At 36.0% G+C, this 19959-nt stretch overlaps 2 protein-coding genes across 9 annotated transcripts in view; one reads left to right on the top strand and one right to left on the bottom strand.

The window, feature by feature from the left end:
- Nucleotides 1-546: 546 nt before the first annotated feature.
- TMEM59 (transmembrane protein 59) lies at nt 547-18367 on the bottom strand. 3 transcript variants are annotated; one of them, XM_010984602.3, is made up of 8 exons: nt 18116-18367; nt 13098-13203; nt 11552-11646; nt 8361-8513; nt 6689-6770; nt 5720-5804; nt 3369-3477; nt 547-1185 (listed from the first exon to the last, which is right to left on the bottom strand). In XM_010984602.3, the coding sequence occupies exons 1-8, from the start codon at nt 18302-18304 to the stop codon at nt 1030-1032; spliced, it is 975 nt and encodes a 324-aa protein (XP_010982904.2). In that variant the 5' UTR covers nt 18305-18367; the 3' UTR covers nt 547-1029. The 3 variants fall into 3 exon arrangements, with proteins under 3 accessions (XP_010982904.2, XP_010982905.2, XP_064349626.1); XM_010984603.3 differs by having other exon boundaries at nt 5720-5801; nt 18116-18365; XM_064493556.1 differs by lacking the exons at nt 11552-11646; nt 13098-13203; nt 18116-18367 and adding an exon at nt 9423-9883.
- The window catches only part of TCEANC2 (transcription elongation factor A N-terminal and central domain containing 2), a 56546-nt gene continuing 54053 nt past the window's right edge, over nt 17467-19959 (top strand). For 3 of the 6 annotated variants that reach the window (XR_004140769.2, XR_010383831.1, XM_010984600.3), the window contains exons 1-2: nt 18559-18878; nt 19474-19617. Coding sequence is in view for 4 of the 6 variants with exons in the window: in XM_010984600.3 (XP_010982902.3) it covers nt 19516-19617 (102 nt within the window). In the remaining 2 variants the exon portion in view is untranslated. Of the gene's footprint in view, nt 17490-17760; nt 17785-18555; nt 18879-19473; nt 19618-19959 lie in introns of those variants that run through there. The other 3 variants (XM_064493565.1, XM_031465189.2, XM_010984601.3) reach the window with 3 other exon arrangements.

The following is a 19959-nucleotide window of genomic DNA, read 5'->3' as shown; positions in this document are numbered from 1 at the left end:
GTGACTCACTCTTTAGACTAAACAGCACTACTGCAGTTACCAGTAATGCCCCTGTGAGTGACGAAAGTATTGGTTTGCAAAGTCATTTAACATTTCATGGTGTAAAGACACTGAATCATGTTAAGACTGTGGTGTTCCATGTTACCTGATGTCACTCATTTTTGTATCTGTATTATTGCAGGTAAAGGAATGATAACAGTTTTTGCCAAGTGAAATCTATACTTAATTCTGCATCTCAAGAGTCTAATTCTTCCTGTCAAAATGAAAAGTTTTCTCTGAAAAAATCTTTAACTTATACTTGATATGCTTTCTAACAGAGAAAAATAGTTTTTTGGAAAGATTTATCGAACCAAAAAACCTATATAGCCTGTGCAAAATAACATAAAATGCACTTATGAGAGGACATTTTTGCTTCAATTTGCTCCCTGATCATCATATAGCAATAAACAGACACAGAACATTTCCTAATTATTTTCTGGGTTAGGAAGGGGTGAGAAGGAAGACCTGGAAAATCAGGAGTATATTAATTCAAGTTTCAGCACATAATTATTCAAATAAAATTTTAATGACTTCGGTTCAATACAACTGAAAATGTAGTGTAGTAAAGGGCATTTTCTGTTAAATTTCAAATTACAAATTGTGGGCCATTTCTGAGCAGAAGCATTATATTCTACTGAGTATTCAGCTTATTAACTAAGGTGATTGACAGTATAATGGTAGGAGGAGGGGAAGAACACTGGTCAGCTCAAAGAATTTGGCTAAGAAAGGAAAACAAACAAAACCAATGCAAATAAAAATTAAAATAGCTACAGATATTAGTAAAATAAAAATACAATCCCAAATAGCCATCTCTTAAATTACTAGAAAAAAATTACAGGTAAAGTTACAGCAAATACAGTCTTCACGATTTGGGTAACTTTATTTGCATTTAATAGTGATTTTTAAGCCCTATATCCAATGTAACCATTTTTAAAAGCACTATGAGGAATGGAAATTTAGATGTCTATTACACTTCTTTTTAAAAAACACTTAAATTTCCGAATAAGCAAGATTCACTTTTGTAGGTAGAGGCCCTGCTTCTTCGTGATCTTCGGTTTTAGATCTAACAACCACAAGAGAAGAAGCTGGATATCTGTTTAGCTTTTGTTCATTTACAAATTCCAAGTCACCATAGATACTCAGCTTCTGCAAAAGACAATCAATGAACATTAGCAATCTGGATAATTAGGGATCTCCCCAAGTAAGTCTTCAAATTACAATTTAATCTGTGGGTATTTGGTTAAAAACAATTTCTGTAAACATCTGAAAAATGAAGAATGCTTTTACTCAAAGTGTTATAGATATGTGATTCGGTTCCCAGCAGATGGCCAAAAAAAAAACTTTTCCACATGTCCCAACTTAAAATATTTATAAGTGTAACAACTGAGAAAAACTGCACAGGCTTCAACAGCGTAAGTGTGGTCATACCAAGAACATAGATCCTGGATGTTTGATGCTTTAAGTGATTAATTCCTTTAAGATTTTAGCTCTCCAACAAAGTGGTCAAATGATTTGGGGTAAGTTTCTCTGCTACCAAATGTTCTAAATTAACATATCTGGAAAATGGTATGTGCTATTTTAAAAGGTTGTGAGTAGAACAAAGAATATACATGAAACACTTTAACACTGATAGAAAGGTCTTTATAAACATATAAAAGCTCAAATTATTACTATCATATCCAAGAAGATAATAAAACAAAAGAATAGAAGCATAAAACAGAATCAGTGCAAAGGTCATAAAACTCATTGATAATCATAATGTCTAATATCTTTTGAAAGTAGGTCTAGTTAGATATAGGTCTGTCTCCAAAAGGTAGAAAAGAAAAGTAAAAGTTTTTACTAAGAAATGGGATAGATTTTGTTGTTAATTCATACGGCAATAAATCTCTGAATCTGTAAGCTAAAAACAGAAGGGATGACATTGACAGGGCAACTGACTAGATCAGAAAGACAGAACCACAGAGAAGAATTTGATGTTGGAAAGGTGCTTTTAAAAGATGCTGAATAAAGAGCAACTTCAAAAGTTAAAGTATCTATCAATACTGATATGTGCTACAACATAGACGAATCTTGAAAACATTATGCCAAGTGTAAAAGGTGTCACAAGAGACCACATATAATGGTTGTCTACAGCTAGGGTGGTGGTGGAGATGCTTGGGAGAAAAATAGGGAATGGCTATGAGTGAGTATGAATTTCCTTTTTGGGGTAATGAAAATGTTGTAAAAGTGATTGTCATGACTTTTCAGATGTGGTCTGCTGCCTACTACTTCAAGGCAATGATGATCCTGCAATAAGGAGGTGGCCCAGTACCTGACACTTACCCAGTAAGAGAATATTTTCCAGACAAATTTAATGGTTGGTGGACTGGACATGGATCTGATATACTGTGGCCTCCTTAAAACCCAGAATTAACGTGATAATTTTCTCTGGGGCACTATGAAAAACTTTCACAACTCTACGTAACAACATTTAAAGACCTTAAAACAGCAACTGGGAACTGTTTAAATGATTTCAAACATCTATAATGGAATAAGCTATCTAGAAGAACAGGGAGAAAGAGTAAAATTTGTGCAGAGAAATGGATGGGAGTATATGGATAACCTCTAACTAGATGTCTAGTGATTTTGTGGCTACTTTATATTCTCAAATTATCAATCAAATAAAGAGTACAAAAGAAGTATTTTCAAAAACGGTAATGGGAAGTTTACCAGCTCAGTATCCTTCATGAAAAAAAGAATTACTTAAGGAGGTAATCCAGCAAAAGTAAAGAGGAATCCAAGAGAAAAAACAACATGCAAGATACAGTAGTAATTGAGACGACTCAGAAAAATGGGATGAAAGCTAGAACAAAACAAAACAAAAGGTCCCATTAAGCAGAGATATTTGGAAGATTCTCCTGGGAAAACTTTAGGTAATTCAGGTTTGTATTTGCTTTTATGTGACTCTAATCAGAATCTTAAAATTTTAAATTTAACATTGCCAAAATGTTAAGTGGTTCTACAAGTCTTCTTTTGTATATATCACCTTAGAAACTGATGTCAATGGGTTTTTTTCAGTCTCAGAGATCTAGGGTGAAGAGAAACACTGTACTCAAAACAGCCAATATACATGGTGGTTAGTACCATAGAAAATTGGGAAATGACTCTTGTGCTGCAAACCTGTAATTCTCATGTGTGTCAGTTCCCATGTGTGTGATTAAAACCACCAAATCTTCTCTTATTCTATTAGTAGAAAGGCTTTGTTTTTCCAGTTAGACAAACAAGGCATTTAAAAAAGTAAATCATATGGCTCAGTCTTCAAATGGTCTAAGGGTTAAAATTAAATTTACCTCAGAGGGAACATACTGCTCCACAGCTGTAGCAACAGTCGCACAGCAAATCCAGAGCAACACCATCACGGAGAGGACAAGAGTTGTGGTTAAAATCCACCCGGAGTTACTGAAAAAAAAAAAAAAAAATCAACAGTCATGTTAAAATTTCATAATATAAAAAATAGGTTCTAAATAAAGGTAATCAACCTATATACTTAGTTTAATAATATAATTAAAACTTTATGTATACTACCTTTAAAACTATTTGAATAACTTACTTATAGAAGGAAGTATTATAAGAGCTATTATATTAGGGTGGTTATGGTGTCTTTTCCTTCATTTCTCAAGTTTCTATAACATGGCTATGTAACTTTTATAAATTAAAAAATTAGACATACTAGCTTTTTGCTAAATATATAAAATTAAAGCACACTATTAAAAATATTTTTAAATTACTAAATGAGATAAGGCAAACGAAAGTGTCCTACAAACTGTACACTGTTATACAAATGTCATACATTATTTTTGCAAGGTGTTATGATAATACTTGCTTTAAGAAAACCCAATATCCCAAAGAATTAAGGTACAGAATAGGTTCATTATGAAATGATCATTTGTTTTATAAAAGGATTCACAACAAGCTTCCAGAAGTTAGCTTCTCTAGTATATTTCAAACATTCAACTTGCCACAATTTACTTGTATTTCAGTTTACAAGAGTCTATCTATTATGAGGCATTCTGTATCCATTACAGCATATCTGAAAAAGAGATAGTTATGTTTTTCTTATGATTAAAATATCTTAGGGCAGAAGGACAGTTACAAGAATCAGCAAGTTTTTTTCATAATTGACCTATTGTTTGCCAAACTATAGTTTAAGATTCAAAGAACAAGCAAAAGTCAAGCTATTTTTTAAATGTTAGATTTAAAAGAGTAACATAAAATCTAGTAACATAATGTTAAAGAGCAATAAGTCGCCAACAAGATGACAGGTAGTGCAGTACTGAGAATAAATTGTAATTTAAGATTAGGTAATTATTTAGGTTTCATAAAACTACCAACTGCAACAAAAATCCTAAAATACTGAGAGAAAAACTGCACTTTTTTTGTACAAGGTCAAAGCAGGTTTAGAAATGAAAGGAAGGGAAAATTTAAATTCTCATTTTCTTACCCAGTCTTTAAAAACTCTGTTCAGTAAAAGGCATTAATTTTTAGGTTTTAATATAACCCTACTGGTATCTGATAAAACCTGTCAAGAAACTATTTCTACCATAAGAAATTTCAGGAAGCACGTGGTCTGAACGACTGCAGTGTTACACACTTGAGATAAAACAGTCCACTAGAGTATACACACACTTGTTCACCTCTCCACTCAAGTGCTTGGCCTGTATCTGACACAGTAGATAATTATCACTAAGTGCATGGCCTAGTGTCTGTCTCTTTCTCATTTTTTTTTTTTTGGAAGGGATGGGGTAGAGGTCGAATGGCTGCTGGGGGAGGATTCACACCAGAATTCCTTGGAGGAGTAGAAGTATGCATACTTTGATAAAATCCTCCTCACCCTCAGAAGGCTTGCTATTCCTTCTCAGGAGGGGCATAAGGTACCTATTACCCCCACCTGCCCACTTGCCTTTGCCATCCTTAAGAATCCTCAGCATGAAGACAACACTTAGAACATGAAACTCTCCTTAATCTATAGCCCTTACCTACCTCCCCTAGACTCCAGTGTGCCCATGTAGATAAAAACAAAAATCCAACCCCAAAATCATTCAGACACACAGATCCCTTGGTATCCCTGGGGCATTGGTTTCAGGACTGCTTCCCTCTCCCATACCAAAATCTGAGGGTGCTCAATTTCCTTATATAAAGTCGTGTAGTATTTGCATGTAACATCCTGCACATCTTCCTGTACTTTAAATCATCTCTAAATTACTTATAATATCTAATAAAATGTAAATGCTATGTAAATATACAGCTGACCCTTGAACAACATGGCTTTGAACTGTGTGTGTCCACGTTATCGGTAAATTTTTTTCAATAAATATACAGTCAGCCTTCCAACTAAATTAATTAAAGCTTAATCAAAATGTCTGGAGAAGCACAAATCTTAACATAAATCAAGGAATCCCAAAAAGAACAAGAATGCTTTTGTGCCATGAGAAAAAACTACCTGCTTGGGTTTTATTAAAGTAGTATTTGTATGACTTTTAAACAAACTAAAACATCAAAAAGTACAACTTTGGTAGGGAAAAGAAAAAAAGTTTTCTACTTTTAGCAGCTAATATAACTTTAAAATAATAAAAAGGACTGAATCTCCCTGATACAAGCCAGATTTTATCTCCTATATACATAAGTGAAGACAAATACATACAGAGAAAGGCATCTTAAAAATCCATCACTTTCTCCATCTTCAAGATAATTCCTGTGTGCTTGTGAACTTCTCATTTGCAGATCTGCTGAAATAACAAGGTACAAGTTTATGATATCCTATATTCCAAAAGCTAGTCTCAAATGACTGTTTCTAGATATATACACTGTACAGATATCCAGCTGTTTTTGTAAGTGTAATGTGATATATTTTATAATGAATAGAAGTTCCTCTGGCACATTAAAAATCCAGTGGATATTATGACACTATGAATTTCGTATTTTATTTTCAAATTCTTATTGACAATGATGCTTTCTGTATAATTATATGTTTGAATGTAATAATAGAATTTGATTTGCTCAAACCTAAAGATGATTTCGTGTTATATTATTATCCATCCACCAAAATAATTAGAAAGTTAATGAAATCATATCTAAAATATGGTATGAGCTAGTATCTTCTAAAAGGTAAGCAGAGCTTTAGCTTGATGTTTATATTCCTGTAAGTTAAAATTCACTTCTAATATAGAAATAAAAATAAAATAAAAACATATTTTCAGAGTAGTTCCACTGTTTGGTTACTTTATTGGGAAATACCCAATACAGAATATTTCATTAGTTCATATTCAAAACATCCTTCAAAGCATAATGTCTTCAAAGCAAAGAACCAGAATAGTTCTCAAAGTGTGGTCCCCAGACCAGCAGCATCAACAAAATCTGGGAACCTTTTAGAAATGCAAATTCTCAGATCCTCTCCCAGAACTGGTAAATTGGAAACTTTGGAGGTGGGGCTCAGAAATCTGTTTTAACAAGCTCTCCAGATCCTAATGCACATTAAAGTTTGAGAACCACAGTTTTAGAAATTATTTGTTCACCTTCCAATAGTGTAAAAACAACAATACAACCAATTCTACCAACTGCCAGATTTAACTGCTAATGTTTTTAACCCCAAGCTACTTAAAATAAAACTTACAGGACATTTTGCTTAATGACGATTCTTTCAAATTTGTAGGCTCCTGCTCCAACTGTGGTGCATACTGGATTTCTGGCTTAGACTAAAACAATAATGAAAGCAATTAAGTCATTTGTAATTCTTAAGCTTTTTCAGTAGTGAGTTCTATAACACATCATCTCTATAAACATTCAAAATGAGAAAAAGTAACAGAAGTATGGTATAAAAAATAAAACACGTTAACCACAATATATTTTAACTGCACCTGTTAAACATTAGACCCAATGCCTTGCAAAGAAACAGATTTCTAGCATCATCAAGTATTTAGTTTAATTTCCTGACAACATAAAAAAAGGAAAAAAGAAAAAAAAAAAAACCAAAGAAGGACAATATACAACATAGTGCATTAAATATCATACCCTGCAAAACTGAGTTCTAATTCTGGTTGATCAGGAATAATTTAGCACACTGCCAAAATTTCTGGCTAAACACATATTATGTCTATTTTTTCTCATCTGAAGCATCCCATTCTTCCCTAAGTATGAGTAATTCATAAATTGCAGCTCAACACTCCATACTTTGTATCTCCAATATAGCACTGATTCTCTGGAGTAGGGGTTTCTAATCACACGTAAATTGACACAAAGAAACAGAGCTAATCTCACATTTAGTCAGGAATGGAGGGCTCCACTCTGAGAATAAACTTAAGCTTTAACTTAAGTAGCTTTCAGACACAGAACTTACTTAAGAATTTTAAGAGAGAAAATTCCTTCTGTGTTTTACTTATTAACAAATTAAGTACAGGGGACGCAAGACTCAGGATGATGCTAAAAATCACATATGAGCCCTATAGTAAGCCACTCAGTTTGGCAATAATAATTAAAAGGTTACTTTAATTATTACCTGAGAGAAAGTGCCTCAACCTAAATCTGAGGAATTTAACAACACAAATTAAAAGGAAGACAGCATGGTAGGGTGGTATATGAGACTTGGAGCTAAAGTAACCCAAGTTTGAAGCCTAATTCTGTTACTTACTGGCAGGGTGACCTTAAACAAGTTGGACTCAAAGTTTCTTCATCAATAAAATAAGTGATAATACAACCTCATGAAGTTGTTTGAAGATTTGAGATAATACATATAAATGCCTGATACAGATGAACCTTCAAGAAATAGCAGCTATTATTATCACATCACATGGTAAATAATGAAGAAGGAGAAAAGTTACTTCTCTAGGAGGCAACAGGCTTCTTCGACAAGCTCTCTTTTTTAAGAGTTATGAGGAAAAGCACTACTAACAACAAAAAATCATGTCATATTGCTTTTCTCTAATATCTATATGTGATATAAATACACACCATTATTTATATTCAAAGTATATTAATTCTGATCTCTCATATCTAGAGGTTTCATTTTATCAATTTAACCACTCTAAAACTCAGAAGACTCAGAATTCTTTTTAGATAAGGAACAATAGGCTTTAAATAGGTTTCCAACGGGCAGAGAGAAGGATTAATCACATTGAGTCCTGATGCCCAGTGTTTTAACTAATTGATTTGATGATAGGCCAACTAATTATTTGATGATAAATATTTGTAAGGGATTAAGTACATGCCTCTATGCTAAGTCATTCATTTAAGACATATAAATTCACTACTGTTGGTATTTAAATTAATCCATGAAGCACAGTCATCACCTGGAAGATAACTATTTTCCCATCATCAGCTTGAAGATAAAAAGTCCACGAAGAGGTTATGAAGCTCTGTGCAGAATCCATCACATCACTCCAGAATGACCTTACCAGAGTTAGAGGGAAGAGTAGATGTATTTTTGGCATCAGGGACATGAGCTTAAAAAAAAATAATCATGAGAAATATTATTTTTATATATGTTTATTCAAGACAGCAATATAATCAAATCCTTATTGGAATAGGCTATAAAACATTGATTCTACCATAATCATTAGCATTAAACTCTTTGTTATCTATGCAAATTAACTATGAGAAAAACTTAAAACCCCAGGATCCTTTAATTTGCCACCAAACACACTTATAAGCTACGTCACCTCTATCACAATAATAGGCTTTTGAATTAGGTCCACAAATGTGGAGAATCTTAAGGTTTGATTAAATAAGGATTAGCCTCGAGAGGTAGATGGGGTAGGGACAAATTATACTATTCTCATCTTTAATGCTTTCGTGTAAAATAAATCATGCTATAATGAACATCAATAGAAAAAAGGGGAAAAACATCCATCAAAAGAATATATGCCCAAAAAAGGAATATGTGCATAAAATGTGAGACATCTGATAACAGGGCAGTGAGGAAAGTATTTATGGGCTGACTATATATAGTAAGCTACTGAGGAGCTTTTTACATTAATTGGTGTCACTTCCCCTCCAATTCTGACTTCTTGACTTATTTAGCAGCAGTGGGCCCCTCTAAAGCACAAGTGTGGGAAACCATTTGCTAAACTCTAGGAATAGCTTTGGTTCTGCTTTATTTCAAAAGAGAGGCAATATGGGATATTGAGAGAAGAGTTTTTAAAATCAAGAGATCTGTATTCATGATCCAATTTTCCCACTTACTAGCTGTGAAATCTTTCATTGATTAGTTCACTGACAAGTATTCACTGAGATTATAAATTTTAAGAGATCAGGAACTATGTGTGTTTTATTTATCAATGTATATCTGTTTAATATATATAGGACAGAGGTGAAACATAGGATGATCCGTGTGTGTGGGCAGAGGCACCTACCCTGAACTGGCGTGAGAGGTGAAGGCTTCACAAAGGAAATGACATCTGCCCTGAGTCAAGAGGATTCACTGGGCAGACAGGGAGTAGAAGGAACAGAGGCATGCAATAACATCATATTACAAAAATAAAGAACTGTTCAGTATGTACACAATTAAGAGAAAAGGAAATAAAACTGGGTCTTAAAAATTAGAAAATATGTTGAACATTACTCATAATAGAAACACAAATTCCTAGTAAAAATTACATCATCTGTAAATAAAAATGTTATTTTGTTTTCAATATTAAAAAAAAGAGAAACACAAATTAAAACTGTAATACAAGTAGTACATTCCCAAGGACTTGGGGGAGGAGGAAAGAAGAGCGACTGCTAATGGGTATGAGATTTCTTTTTTAGATGATGAAAATGTTCTGAATTAGTGATGATGGTTGCACAGTTTGTAAATATACTAAAAACTACTATGCTGAATACTTTAGAAGGGTGAATTTTATAGTATGAATTTTATCTTTATTTTAAAAACTGCTACAGATTCCATGGAGTGCAGTTTGCTCTATTTCTCAAAATTAAAAATGCATGTACCTCTTAACTCCGCAATTCTACTGTGATTTTATTCTATAGATATAAATGTGAAAAATACGCAACATCATTTATGAATAAAAAAATTAGGAACAACCTACATGTCCACAAATAAGGGACTGCTTATTACAATGAAACATTATGGATGTAGTGAAAAAATGAGTAGACATTCTTCACTTACATGTGTATTTTAAAAAAGAAAGAATACATATATCCTTGTATTTACATAAAATACCTCTGCATTGGTAATCCTTGCTACATTAATGGAGGAAAATTGGCTAAGAGATACAGGGGTAGGAAACTTCTTGTTATAGCTGATCCTTTAACAATGCAGGGGTTAGGGGTGCCAACCCTCCAGGCTGTCGAAAATCTGTGTGTATACACAGATTATAGCCGTCCCTCGATATTGGTGATTCCACATCTGAGAATCCACCCAATTGTGGATCATGTAGTACAGTAGTACTATTTATTAAAAAATAACCAATTGTAAGTGGACCCATGCAGTTCAAATCCATGTTTTTCAAGGGTTAACTGTATACTTTTTTTTACCTTTTGAGTTCTGTACCATGTGGCTGTATTTCCTATGCCAAAATTAATAAAATTAAAAAACTTTTCTGAGTATGTTTGGATAGAGCATGAGGGGTGAGGAATTATAAGAGATGACACAGAAGAGGTACTTAGGCAGGCTGTGATAAGTAGTTTAGGGACTTAAACCTGTATATAATGGGGAGCTATTGTAGTATATAAGATAGGAGAATGACATGATGACATTTCCATTTAGAAAATAAACATCTGGACACAGACTAAAGGATGGACTAGAGGGGGCTGAAGTGGGAAAACAGATTGGAAGTTAAGTAATACAGATGAGAAATGATGATTATCTGAATTAAGGCAATGGGAGATGGATTAAAAAAAAGAGGAACTCTCAATTGCTCTGAGTCTCAGTTTTTTCATATGCAAAATGGGGATAATACTGTTACTGGACTGAGGAAAAAATGAGACAATTGGTGTGAACAGACTTCTTAACAGAAAAGCATTATACAAAAGTAATTATTGAAAGAGAAAGAAAAATGCCATATGATGTTGCTTATATGTGGAATCTCAAAAAAAAAAAAAGGACATAAATAAACTTACCTACAAAACAGAAACAGACTCACAGACATAGAGAACAAATTTATCATTACCAGAGATTAAACGGGGTGGGAAAGAATAAACTGGAAATTCAAAAATTGCACCTCTTGGGGAGTGATGGAAATGTTAGCCATCTTGAATGTGGTAGTGGTTTCAGTGGTGTATGCATCTATCAAAATTCATCAAAGCGTACATCTGAAATATGTGTAGTTTACTGTACAGGAACCGTACCACAATAAAGGTGTTTAAAAAAAAGAGAAAAAAGTAATCATTCAATTGACTTTTTAATTTGCAATCATAATTTGTTTGTCTAAGACTAATTATAAAATATAACACTAAAATAGGGTCAAGTGGACAATAAACATTTTGATACAAGTCAGTGTAATCTAAGCAGGCATTTCTGAAAGGCAGAATTGTTTCATACTTGTTCCTGTCTCAATTCAGCAAATGGCAGCTGATTCTGGCAACCAAGATGGCAAGCATATTGCTCATCAGATTGGGAATATGCTTCTGTACATGCTGTAAGAGAAAAACAGTCAAATTACAAGAAAAAAAGAGAAAGAAAGAAAAGGGAGAGGATAGAAAAGAAGGAGTTTGGCATTTTACAAAGAAATTTCTTATACTTAAAAAGTATTATATCAATATGAATTTCCACATTTGGTAATAGTAGCAAATGTGTTATTTTAATAAAACTCAGTATCTTCCCACAAGTCAAATGTTTCAGGTATAAATCTATTAATTACACACTGAGGCTCTGGCCATATGATAACATTCATATGAGGTGATCCTCATAGCTAAGGTGTGCATAATGGAAAAAACATTGGACTGGCATCCTGAATTTTGGCTCCATCATTTGTTGGCTGTATATGTGACCTGGGCGTAGCTGTTTAACCTCTCTGACTATTGATTTCTATGTGTCTAAAACTGAAATACCACCACTTACTTCATGGGGTTGAACAAATATACTTAAGTAATTTACACAAATAATGATATTATTGTTACGAACTAGATCACTTAGTTGAGAAGCAAGGGTATTCACATGGCAAGGAAAAATAAAACAAAGCGATCAATTTAACATCCTAAATTCTGAGAAAACTGAACTTAAAAAGTGTTTGTAGAAGGATTTTCTTCATTTAGTTCACTAGAGCCGTTTCTTTCTTTATCACTATAACAATTTTATTTTTTCCACTCAGTCATACATTTGTAACATACTTCTCAAAGGTGCTAGATAATAAACTAAACAACATTATGCACATATAAAGATGTCCAGTTAGGAGACTGAGCCATAAAAAATAGGTTATGATATCACAGAGGCTAGATGTGTGTAGTGGCATAGTGATAAGGAGGAAGGTACCTCCTGCTACACTGAATAAACAGTGTAATGTAATGAATGGAGAAAATTCCATTATAGTTCTTTAAAAAGCTAAATGTCAGTTCTGTCTTGATTACAGGTTTCTTTTATTAAACAAATCACTTTTGGCAAAAGGTAAGAATAGTAGTTTAAAATATGATCAAGACTCTGGTTACTTCTTTTATTGGCATGATCCACAAAGAATACATTATTAAATACTGAGTCAAAGGCTTGATTCAGTAAAAAAGCTTGGCGCTAAGTCAACTAGCCTATGATCGAAAGGCTTAGGAAAACTATCCTGTTCATTGAAAAGATAGTGATGAATTATGAGAAGGGCAATTACTAATGCATTTGTCTAAACCAAATGCTTGGTGAAACAAAGGTGTCTTATCCATAGTACAAAATTAACATTGTCTCAACAAAGAGATGAAATTTAAAGCCCAAGAAATTTCTAGCAGCGGCTACCAAAGCTTTAACTTCAAAATAATCAAAATATGCTGGATGACTAGCTTAAATAGTATGCTTGTCATTTTCTGAGGAAAATACATAAAAAGAAGAACATAACTTGAAGAAAACACCAATGTTATACACTGCTGATGTCATTAGCATAGCATCTTACCAGATTCACATTCCAATTTGGTCCGATTTAAATCAGCTCCATCATCCACAAACTGACAAATTGAAAAAAGCCTGCAACCTCTCTGACATGCGTACAACTCCTCTTCCTAGGGAGTGCAAAAACAGGAAGGATTACCCTAAAATAATATTTTTACCTCAGGGAAAAAAAAAGGTCAAAAAGAAAGCAAAGTTAGTAGGACTTATTATAAATTGTCCAAGAAAAGTTTTATAGCTGAAAGAAAGAAATGATAGAAGCCAGGTAATACCTAAGACCTTTGCCATATAAAGAAGTTTTAGTTTCTTAGTTTAAAAGTCATATCCAAGAAACCTAGTGGGTAAAAATATCACCCCTTTCCCATATTCCATGGTCAAATTTTGGTGGTGGGAAATCTGAACATAAAAATAACAGTGACATAATCAGAACTTCAATAGAGATGCAAGTAAGTGAACAAGTACCCTAGGACGAGTAGTGTACTTCTGCCACATATTTATACAGATCATCAGGCTTGTCAGGAAAAGTATCATGACTAGCTTCACATGTCAAATAGTGCCATAAAGGCCCTCAAAAGGTAGGTACACATCTATAAAAATGCTTAAATTACTTTTTAAATTTGGTTTACTTGAACTGAAAACACAGACAAGGGCAACATGTGATATATGGGAAAGGCCATTGGAATCAGCCAGATCTGTATTAAAACCTTTTAGGTCACTGACTTTGCACAAGTTATTTTACCTATCTAAATCTCAGTTTTCTCATCATAAAAGGAAGTAATAGCTATAAATTATCTCCAATCCCTCAATAATGCTAGAAAATCACTATTCCTAGCACAGAACCCAGGACATAGAAGGTGCTCTGTAAAGAGTAGTAGTGTTAATCATAATAATTTTTAAAATAGAAAACAACAGTTATAGGTATCATTGTATATATATGAGAGATCAAGATAGGAAAGATTCCTCGCTGCTGGAAAATGTTAGCTGCTTAATAAGACTAATGACAATGTCTTCAACATTTCTTTTCTTTTATGAAATGTATTATAGTATTTGAAACAGACCAGGACATGTCAGGGAGCCCCTTCAACTTACTGTGTACAAACTGGCTGGTACCTAATAAGGAAGGAAACAGTATGTGCATATACCAGTTAACAACCAATGGAATACTAAGGTATACATTTCTTTCTGGCAGGGTTAGTAAAATGTGTGCAGCAGGAACAATCCATTAAGAAGAGATGGTTGCAGTTTAATATTAAACAAGCTTTATTATACAACTTTGAAAAGTAGCACATTTTTGGACTTCATTTCTAGCTGCATTTATTGTTATGGTGAAATTGAAAGAGTTTTAACAATTAAGATAAATTTCATACCTGAGTAGCTTTTGCAGGCTTTGTAAAACAGTGGAAGAATTCTCTTATGTCTTTGGAGAACCACATATTTTCTTATATTGCACAGAGGAAGCATGAGCTCATTAACATGAGCTGTACTGCATGCCATTTCATTTTTTAATGTTTTCTTTTGTTAAACCAATCCAATAAGCCCTCTAGTACCATTTTCAGTTAATTTATTATCTTTTTTTATTTTGGGGGAGGTAATTGGGTTTTTATTTGTTTACTTATTTTTAATGGAGGTGCTGGGGATTGAACCCAGGACCTTGTGCTTGCTAGGCACACTCTACTACTGAGCTATACCCTCCCCTTCTAGTACCATTTTCAGAAGCAAGTATAGCACGGTGAAAGAGCCTAGGTTCAGGAATAAGCCCTGGTTAGAGGATCATCCTCACCACTTATTCTGCACAACCTTGGGCAAGGGACAATCTCTCTAAGCCTCAGTTTCCTTAGTTGTAAAACAGTGACAATACTCTTATGTCAATCTTGAATGTGATGAGGATTATATTATATTATTTTATATCCATAACATCATTAATATGCTGCACTATCTAATAAATAGACATTACATTAATAATATATTTAATAAGCACCCACAATGTGCCAGGCACTGTGCTAAAAATTAATGTATAATACAACATCTGGCACAGAGTAGGCAATCAATTAGCAGCTATCAAGAATCATATCCTGGGGGCGGTGGTATAGCTCAGTGGTAGAGCACATATTTAGCATGCACAAGGTCCTGGGTTCAATCCCCAGTACCTCCATTAAAATAAGTAAATCAATAAATGTTAAAAAAGAAAAAAAGAAAAAAAAGAAACATTAGCTTATAAATAAATGTTAAAAAAAGAAATGTTAGCTATTTTAAAAAAGAATCATATCCTTATTCCAAGTGTTTCATATTCTAGATATTATTATTCTAAGTAAATATTTCATGTCGTATGTATCCAAAGTGACTGGCAAGCTTACATAAAATATGCTTCCTCTAATTTAGAGTACAAGGAAATGGTGCTCCTCACCAAACTGAACACCAACTAAATAATTAGAAGGAACCTTAACAAACCTTCCTTAAAGAAGGAACCCTACTATACACGGATTTTACATGTATTTTCTTGTCCTCAGGTAAGTCTAGCTAACTATTCTTCCTTATTCAGCACTATGAATATACTACATGTACCAAATTGGTTTTATGATATATAACAGAAAAAATAACTATCTGTTGCCATGTATTAGGCATTGTGCTAAGAGTGCCATGTATATTACCTTTTATACTCACACTTGCTCTGTAAGGTATGAGGTTTTTGTTTTTTTACATTTGACAAAATGAAGTCACAAGAAATTAAGTGATCAGCAAGGACACAAAGATAGTAAAAGTGGATCTGGGAATGGAACCCAAGTTTGTATGGTTCTAGTGCCATGTTAAAAACTGACCAGGCTAGCTCAAATTATCTCTGTTACTAACACAACTTATTTGGATCCAGACAAATTATGCAGCTGTGCATGAGGAAAGTTGAAAGGTAAAATACAATAATTTAAAAATATCTTCTTACAAATAGGTAAAGTATTCTCCATTCTTGCAACAAATAATTAATTCTCAGAGTCCTTAAAATGAGATTTCTATCTGCCAGTTACAAATACCAGACAAGAGAGGCTATGCAAGCTTGTAAATTCATCTAATTTCTTGTAACACACACTGCTTTTTCCTCAACAGCCAAGCAAAATAATCTAAAGGAGGACCAAAAGAAATCAGTGAGATGAGTAAATTAAATGTTTTTAGTACTAAAACTTTATTAATAGAAGGCAGCGCAGTGTAGCCAGTTTTAGGACTGAATTTCTACTACTACACTACTTCTTGCCTATGTGACCTTGGGCAAGTCACTTAACTTTTCAGAGCCTTGATTTCCTGAATTGTAAAACCCTACTTCGCAGAATGAAAATTAGGGATAATTAGTGTAAATCTCCCATCTTCCTGGCTAACAGAGAGCAGTCAATAAATTTTAAGTCTAGGACACAGAGGGAGCCAAATGATTTTTAGTTCCTGGTAAGAAAAGCTTTAATGAGTAAGTAAAAACGACTTATGGCTATCACATCGATTGTTAGAAAGTAATGGATATTATTAAAGTACTTAAAGAATCCAGAAATGTTTGTCCTTTTGAATTGTTTAATTATTCTCCCAGCATATTATTCAAATAACTACAAATTTGCTAGGAAAATCTAAAAAAAAAAAAAAAAAAAAAAAAAAAGGGACCCCCGCCACCCACCCACATCCAAATACTAGAATGATACAAAGTCTCTGCCCAGTTCCAGGTCAAATCAATGTTAGTTTCCTCATACAATCCTCTTAATGATGAGAGGTTTATAAGAAGAGAAGAAAATAACGGTTTTAGGGACAGTACGCATTGATGAAGTGTGGAAGGCAGAATTCCTCATTTCTCTCTTTTGATTGCTATACCAGTCTTTTAATGAAAATATGATAATCTCTCTTTCCACACTTTTTCTTGAAAATTGATCTTCAAGCAATGTAAAATCCAGCAGTAAACAGACATATGGGAAGTGACAGCATGTAGAACTTTTCATTTCAAAAGCTTGAAAGCACTTGCCAGTAGGAAACATCCTCAAACTATCCTCGTAATCACTGTAGTCTGAGAGAACAAAGAGGGCTAGCCAAACGGTTAAGCAAACAGCACAGGGAAGATGAAGAAAAAACAAGAACAAAAGGACAAGCAACCTCAGCAAAAACTCTTTTAAAGAAAGGCAGTGGAGGAAGGGTGCATATACCCAAATTATATACGCGGAAGGGTGGAGTCTCAAGCAATTTAGAACTCTGAGTAAACAGTGGTTAAAAGTTGCAAAAACAACTTGAGAAGTGGAATTGAATTAAAGGAAAGGCAGCACCTGCGGGCGGACAGGGAGTAGAGGTAGGGTCACTTCTCTCCGCAAGCTATGATCCCCTGCAAGGGGCGGTCTCATTTCTTTCCCACTCCAGGAATTCGCTGTCTTCTGCTGCACTTAATGTAAGTTCTCTGGATGCAGAAACCTAAGTGCTTCTTCTCTAAGCCGTCCCAGTCCCAGTGTGCAACGCACGCCTTGCACACAGTAATTCAACACAGGCTTTGGAAAGCCCTTTCTGTGCGTCTCCCAACTCCTCGAGCTGACTTAATACATTTCGTACTATAATGCAATTGTCTACCTGTCTGAATCCAGGAACGCTCCCAGCCTAGAGGCGCCCGGGGAATAGAGATTAAGAATAAACCTTTTGTGGGCTGCCGCACCTGCTCTTACCCCCGCTGTCCCTGACGACCCTGAAAGGTGAGGACCCCGCATTAATCATCCGGATCCTGCTCCCGCCTCCAAGCGTTCATCTCCCCTGCTGCCCCGCAAGTCTCCAAAGAAAAGGGGTCGTGTCTAGCTTATTTTTGTGTTTCCGAGCCTATTAGAGGTTAGGTGCAGCATAAACTTCCGGTAATTACAGCAAGAGCGGGGTGCAGTTGGATTAGGGAAGAAACAGAAGCTACACAGATGGGAGACAGCAGTTGAAGGGTGGATTCAACATCCAGGCTCCCAGAGCGGACAGGGGTGCGGGAGAACGGAGAGAAGGGCAGCCAGGGGAGGGTTGTAGCCCGGTTCGGACGGGCCCTACCTTGGGGTAGGTGTGCAAGGGGTAGGTCAACTGACAGGCCCGGTGGCAAGACGCCGTATCACCCAAGACCGAGTCAAACGCTTCAGCCGAAGCGGTTCCAGAGCCTACAGCCAAGGCCATGGTCAGCAGCAGCAGCGGAGAGAGCCCCAGTTGGGCCCTGACCCAGAGGCTCCCCTTCGGCGCCGCCATTTTGTTTGCCTCTGTCACAGCTGCTCGGCTTGCTGTTTTCTTTTCAGGGTTTCCTACTCCTTCCGGGACCATCCCCTTCCCCGCCCCGCGGGGCCGCCGCTTCCGCCTCCGCTGTCTCCTCAGCTCCGCCCTGACCCGCCCAAAACTGCCGCCTCCTGCCCCACCTCCAGGTCTACGAACTTCTAGGTTGGCGAGAGGAGGTGGCTCCAACCATCGCGAGCACTAGAGCAAAGCGACTCCTTCCCTCCGCGGGGCGCGCTGGGGCATGTAGTTCTCTGCAGGCGGGAGGCGCACGGTGGGTCGGGAAAGTTGGCCTCGGAGAACTACAGCCGCTCTGGGCGCGCAGAAGCTCGCTCCTTCGCGGTGCATCCTGGGGGATGTGGTTTACTTCTCCACCACCCCCACCCCCCACCTCAGTTGGCTCCGGAGCTCTGCTGAGGAGTTGAACCTCTTCCGAAAAACTACCGTCCCGGAAGGAAGCCTCTGTTTAGTTCTGATCCCCAAGGTCCAGGCTTGGGTCCTCAGAGGGTGCGTTCTGGAGAGGCCCCAGCTGCTGGCCGGGCTGCTTTTCCTGGTGGGTCTCCCATGACACCATTGTTAGTAAGCTTCCTCTCCCTGGGTTGCTGAGTGCTGAGGGCAGGGGAAGATGGTGCTTCCCTTTGCTCGGGGATCCAGAGCACGACAGTCGTGGTTAGGGTCCTTTGACCACCGAGCAGACTGGTTGTTGTGAAGACCCTGCTGAGATCTGGAGGAGGTTCTTGGTTGCTGGTTACTAGGGGAACTCTTAGGGTTGTGGCCATGGTGGGGTAGTTGTTTAAGAGAGCTTCATTGAACCCAGGTGACCTCTAACGCTGCCGCAATCCAACCAAACAAGCTTTAGAAGTCACCAGGTTCAATGCCTGGCCCAGTATTGGAATCCCTTCCACAGCGTGCACTTCGGAAAGCTAAGGACCTCCTGATTCAGGAAGTAGACCGATCATTTTGTATAGTTTCAGTTTTTAGGAAGATATTTCTTTTTCAAGGGAAAAATCTTCCTGTAAATTCCACCTAAGAGTCCTAACAATTCAGGAATGTTTCCAGAGTGTATAGAACCCAATTGGGTCACTTTAGGGAATACACATTGCAGAAGTTTTAATGACGTTTTAGAATCTGCCCTCTTTCTTGAGCAGAACTCGGTGCAAACACGTGAAAGTAGTTGGAGTCCCCTAACAATGGATAAATTCGTCATTCGAACGCCCAGAATCCAGAATAGTCCTCAGAAGAAAGGTCCTGGAGGAAAGATTTACAAGCAGGCCACAATTGAATCTCTGAAGGTGAGAGGGGATCTGGGGATGGAGAAAATGTCCGAAGGACTATGATGGCAAGGAGGTCTGGAGGAGTTGTACTATAGAAGACCTGAGTTATTTCTTACTGTACTTCTTTCTTAAAGTGTTCCTGACCATTCTTAATTTGTTTCCTCCATATCCTGTTTATCAATTCCCACACTTTCATTACACCTTTCTAATTACTTTGGCTTTGTGATATGTTTTGCTAGCTGATAGGATAAACCCCCTAAGTTGTTATTTTGCAGAATTTTCTTGCCTATTAAATGGAATGTTAAAGTACCAAATATGATTCTGTGTACCCTGTACAAACTCAGTAAGGGTAGGTAATGG

Source organism: Camelus dromedarius, chromosome 14 (genome assembly GCF_036321535.1).
Source record: "Camelus dromedarius isolate mCamDro1 chromosome 14, mCamDro1.pat, whole genome shotgun sequence".
NCBI classification, from domain to species: domain Eukaryota; kingdom Metazoa; phylum Chordata; class Mammalia; order Artiodactyla; family Camelidae; genus Camelus; species Camelus dromedarius.
The sequence above is the reverse complement of the archived record's forward strand: the minus strand, read 5'-3'. Positions and strand labels throughout refer to the sequence as shown.

Excerpts from the sequence above, each read along its gene's own strand:
- TMEM59 (XM_010984602.3), bottom strand. The coding sequence starts at position 18,304 with ATGGCGGCGCCGAAGGGGAGCCTCTGGGTCAGGGCCCAACTGGGGCTC. Across the intron at positions 11,647-13,097 it reads CAAATTGGAATGTGAATCTG|CATGTACAGAAGCATATTCC; the intron begins GTAAGATGCTAT and ends TTTCTCTTACAG. Across the intron at positions 8,514-11,551 it reads CTGAATTGAGACAGGAACAA|CTCATGTCCCTGATGCCAAA; the intron begins GTATGAAACAAT and ends TTTTTTTTTAAG.